We start from the raw sequence: 5132 nt of genomic DNA on the forward strand, positions 1-5132 counted from the left end.
GACTAAATGGGTTGAAATGATGAAGGAAGGAAATGTTCCTGGTGTGCAGCTTAACCAATTAGGGAAAATTCCAGTAAGATGAGTCAGTGTGATAGCCCCTTTGGGTTGGTTTTATTAATTTTATTTTCTGATTGTTCTACTGCTGCAGTGATTAGGATTTCAGGCAATGAGCTAAAAGAATATATTACTAGACTGGCAGTCAATCAGATCACTATCACTTCAAACATCATTTAAGAAGATCTACATTTTTTATTATTTATATAGCTCCATAGTTCATGGTGCTACATAGAACAAATCAAAGACAGATTCCCTGCCCCCTAAGAGCTTACAGTCTAGGCAAGTACAACAGGAGAAGATAACACAGGCAGGAGACAGAGAGGGGTAGTAAATGAAAATAAAGACAATTAGATTACAGTCACATGAAAAGCTAAGGTTTTTATCTTGGTGGATACAAACTGGGGAGATGAGGTGTTTGAGTAACTTTATTTTTAATTAGAACTATTTTTAAAGGAAAGCCAGAAGAAAAGGGCTTTGAAAATAAATTTCATACTCTCAGAGGTGTTTGTAGGAAGGCAGAGAGGTAAGACTGGAAGAGAACAGGACACTAGCATGTTTGAGGTTGGAAAGCAATGATCTTCTAAGTAAGAGAAGCCAACTTCAGCAACCCTTTGTTTTCTGATACACCCTTGAAATTCTGACAGAAACACAATTGCTTCTGTACACCTAGTTCTGCCTTAAATATTATATCTGTCCATATTTGGGACTGTATTGGATAAAACCTTGACTCCTCTTAAGTAGGAGTTTTCACACTTCTTTCAAAGGAGTATTTCAGTTATCATATTTTGTGTTTGTTGATGTATTTGGACACTAAGTGAAGTTGTGTCTGAAGTGCTTCCCATTTTTCTAATATCCTTAACATCAAAATAATAAAACATTATTTTATAGCATAATGTTTCACATCTCAGTATGATATTACCTCTGCTCATGATCCCTTTTCCCTGAAAATATTTTTATTTTGTAGAATATTAGGGCATTTCTCCTATTGTGGCTTTGGATTTTGGCACAATATGTTTTCTTCCCTGATAAAGTACATTTTTTCAATTCTGAAATATTAACAAGTTAGTGTAATAGGACTAAACTGTGTTATTTTGGGGGTTGTGAACACTCTATGGATGAAATCAGGAAAGATTAATGATCAGAGTCTCAAGAAATAATAAAATGAAAGAAAAGGTTATTTCAAATCTATACTGAATTCTTCAACAGAAAATTGAGACAGAAATTTCAGAGAGAAATATCACATATAAAATCTGCCAGATACTCCCTGTATATGTCTGTACTTCTGTTTATATAAAAGGAGAATACCATTAAAAAGGCCTGCTGATGTCTTTAATTGGACAAATCCTCATTTACTGTAAAGGACCAGAGATCTCTTGATTTCATCCAACCATTTGGCTCATTATTTTCACTACCAGTCCTCCACAAATTACATTTATCAACAACATAAAAGGGGTTTTGTCCTTTTTTTTCTAGTTATCTATTGCTTTACAACCATGCTGAGGCAACCTGAAGATATAAATAGTGTGTCTTTTGTGTCTTAAAGATGTTTACTTTCATTGAAACAGACATGGGGGAAAAAAGTCCTGTTTAATTTTTACCTCCAATTGTCATCCACCAGGTAGTGCCATTTCACTGAGCTATAACTGCTTTAAAATTCTTCTCTAGAGTGACATTTAAGGTCAGAGAAGCACCCTGAGAAATCAGGAAACTAATTAAGCTGTTTTATGAGGCCAGATAAAGCAGTTATATATGAATTCTGAATCTTCATGGGCCAGATCCTCTTTTGATTTTTGGTGGGAAGCTCCATCAGCTGTAATGACAGTACAGAAATTAATACAGCATGAAAAATTTTGAATGTTGGCCTTTCAGAGGCCTTTCCATACAAAGAATTTTTCTTCAGAATTGAGGATTTTTTTCGCATCAGTAAAAAGAAAATGAAGCTTTTGTAGAAATTTAAAGAAGTCTGGCTTTTTAAAGTACAAAACTATCAGTAGTATTTTCTACTCTTTTGGGGATCAGGTTTTTATTAGTCAATTTTCTGTAACTGTCTTAATACAGAAATAATTACTAATGCACAACAGAGTAACAACATGAGTTAGTGTATGATTGCTGAAAAAAACCCATTATACTACTGTGAATCTGTGGAGCCATGCATTTCTAGTCTTGATCTTTATACAAATCTCCAGTTACTTTGCCTATTTCTCTCAATAAAGGAAGGCTGAAATTCTGACCAAAATCTTAATTAAGCTATACTACCTCCATGATAGAAGTTTTGTTCCTTGGGGAAATTTGGCCCAATAAAATATTTGGGACATATTCTGCATTCACTGTTACTTTGGCTCACAAAAAGCTTAATGAAAATTAGTCTTGAGCATCAAGGTGAGAATGAAATCCTGCTTATTTTAACATCCTCAATGGAGAAAAGAACAGTATGCTTGAATATAATACAGTATTTTATTACATGATTTTACAAATTTTATTGTAAATCATCAATCAAATGCAATAGCCAATTTTTTCCATTCCAAGCCATCATAATTAGGAGTTTTCATTGTGTTATGACAGTTACTCTTTTCCCCTTTGTGTTTTAAAGAATTAACTTAAATATAAATTATGTACGTTTACTCATTTCCAGAAAAATTGCTTAAAGTGTTTTTATCTTCTTTATACTTCAGACAAAGATAACCTGTTCTTTGTTATCACATAAATGGGGATGAAACTCACAAATATAAGAGAATTTGCTTTCTCAGTCCCTGCTCACAATGGAAATGGCCAGCTCAATCTCTATGAAGTTTTATGATAACTGGGTAGTAGACACAAACCTCCCATTCACCCCCAAATTTCATTATATAATTTCTACAGTTTGGATTTTATATTTTATATTTCTGTGCCACCATCTTTACTCACTGATGACTTATTATTTATGATTATTTCAATGTTTTTGGGGAGTATTTTATGGTTTTGGGGGTTAAAGTCAATTTTTTGTACACGTAAAGACCATCTTAATAATCTTTTTTGGTTGGCATAACATTCCTACATAGTCCATACTATACATTTCTTGTTGAGATACAAATAAATTTACAGTAGACAAAGGTGCAAGATTCAGCATCTTTAGGGCAGCATTTCAAAATGTTATGTCCAGGAACTCACCACATTCAGGACATATAAGTTAGCTTTGAAGCAGCTAAGAGCCAAATCCTGCAAATATTATCACAATGTGCTGTAATGGCTTCTGTCAGAAATCCCAGCCAACTCTCTTGTCACAAATTTAGTGGCAAGACTCATCAGGATAGGGCACTAAGCTGAAGCTAAGTACCAGTACTGACACAAAGTACTGCACATATGTTGCTCAAGTCACGCAGCAAAACCAAACCAACTAAAACTGACATAAATTTAATGCTTTCTTTTTTTCTTTTTTTTTTTTAAATTTTGTGCATTGGATTCAAACAGCAAACCGAGTGCATATTAACTTCTATCACAATGTGGTCAAGAGGTCTGTGTCTTTTACCATTTACACACAATTGTTCATGACAACATGTTATCAGCTTAGTGGAAACCAGGGGTGTAGCATGGTAAGCAGTGGTGGTAGTGCACCTATTTTTTTTTATATTATATAACTTGAAAATATGTCTCTTCTAAGATTCCTTTTTCATGATAAAAATAGTTTTCACCAAACGTTGGTGGTGCGCACGCACTACCACTCATGCTTGGCATCACACCCCTGATGGAAACACATGTTCTTATTTTGTTGATAAAAAGTATTACAAAAATTTCCATACAAAAACTATTTTCATAGAAATCTTGCATTTCCACAAATAAACCTGAACATTTTTTTTTTTTTTGGAAAAAAAAAACTGCTCAAGAATATTGTTCATTTAGTACTGTGACTGTATTGAAAAATGCAGTCCTCCTTTAAGTTCTTGACATTCACTTCTTTTAGGTGACCCATCCCTCTTCCAACATTAGCGAGAATCGCACAGGCTCCATTGAGTTCAATTAGTAGCAGGAACAAGTGTTTCAAAACCCTTTCAGGCTAAAATACAAGCCCTCTATGTGTGAAATACGCTGCTTCCCACCCCCCTCCCTCTTTTCACAATTATAGAAAAGAAAATCAATTGCTTATATCTAAAGTTTGTAAGATACATTCCTTTGTACTAAGGAAAGTTTCATTCATCTAAAAATTGGGTCAAAATTCTGGAAATATTTTTGCTGTTTTTTTAGATCAAAGTTCCAACCCAGCTAAATTATTTTCTTTTTTTTTTTTTTTGTAATTATTATTTATTTACTTAGTTCAGTGTCACAAACAGTCAAAAAAAAAAAACCAAAAACAGGTGAGCATCCTTATATTTATTCTTCTATTCATGGGATTCATGTTTCTTCACTTTTAACATTTCTTCGATCCAGGAAGATCCTATCACCTTGTCCAGATGGTAGTTTCAGTCTAGCAGCAGTTACCAACTTTTCTGTGCTGGGAAGTTCAGAAGAACATATGGTTTCTTGTTCCACTACAGTTCTGAGACATTACTTTTACTAGACTCCTTCTGTGGTTTGTGTCATCTTGGGCATTTATTCTCCCTTTTCTGGCAACAGTTGAACTTCAAAAGGAACCTGCAACTTCTCACTGAGACTGCATTTGAAACCAGCCACAAAACTCACATGGAACATTCATTCATTCAGAATGATGGAAACCCATGACAAACAGTGTAACCCTGCATAACTGTTGATCCATGATGCTTGTGATTCGAGTCTGGCCATTGCAACTGCTGAGATCACAGAGTCTCTAGTTCATAGACACAGCGGCATGAGGTAACTCATTTTATTTTGCACTTGTTGCATATTTCCACAGGAAACATTCTCGCAAGGTTGTTTGGAAAAAAGACGACAGTTTGTGCTTGGGGTATTTGGCTTCCCAGCTCTATGCCATGGTTTCTTTGCCTGGCAACCTTCTGTCGTTAAATGTGTGCATGTTGATAACTTCTTCTGTTTTCACAATTACAGGGGCCTGTGGCTTGTGTTTCAATCGACGCTGACACTTCAGAGACATCCTTAGCTCCTCTACCATGGCACTACAGAAGGAC

General features: G+C 34.8%; 1 protein-coding gene across 2 annotated transcripts in view; it reads right to left on the reverse strand.

The window, feature by feature from the left end:
• Positions 1-226: 226 nt before the first annotated feature.
• Positions 227-5132, reverse strand: part of GRIK2 (glutamate ionotropic receptor kainate type subunit 2) — a 239320-nt gene continuing 234414 nt past the window's right edge. For both annotated transcript variants that reach the window (XM_031061578.1, XM_014309296.2), the window contains exon 15: positions 227-5132. This exon is cut by the window's right edge and continues 2 nt beyond it. In XM_031061578.1, coding sequence (XP_030917438.1) covers positions 4970-5132 — 163 coding nt within the window. In that variant the 3' untranslated portion in view covers positions 227-4969.

The sequence above is a fragment of the Geospiza fortis genome, unplaced genomic scaffold (assembly GCF_000277835.1).
Source record: "Geospiza fortis unplaced genomic scaffold, GeoFor_1.0 scaffold486, whole genome shotgun sequence".
In the NCBI taxonomy this organism is placed as follows: Eukaryota; Metazoa; Chordata; class Aves; order Passeriformes; family Thraupidae; genus Geospiza; species Geospiza fortis.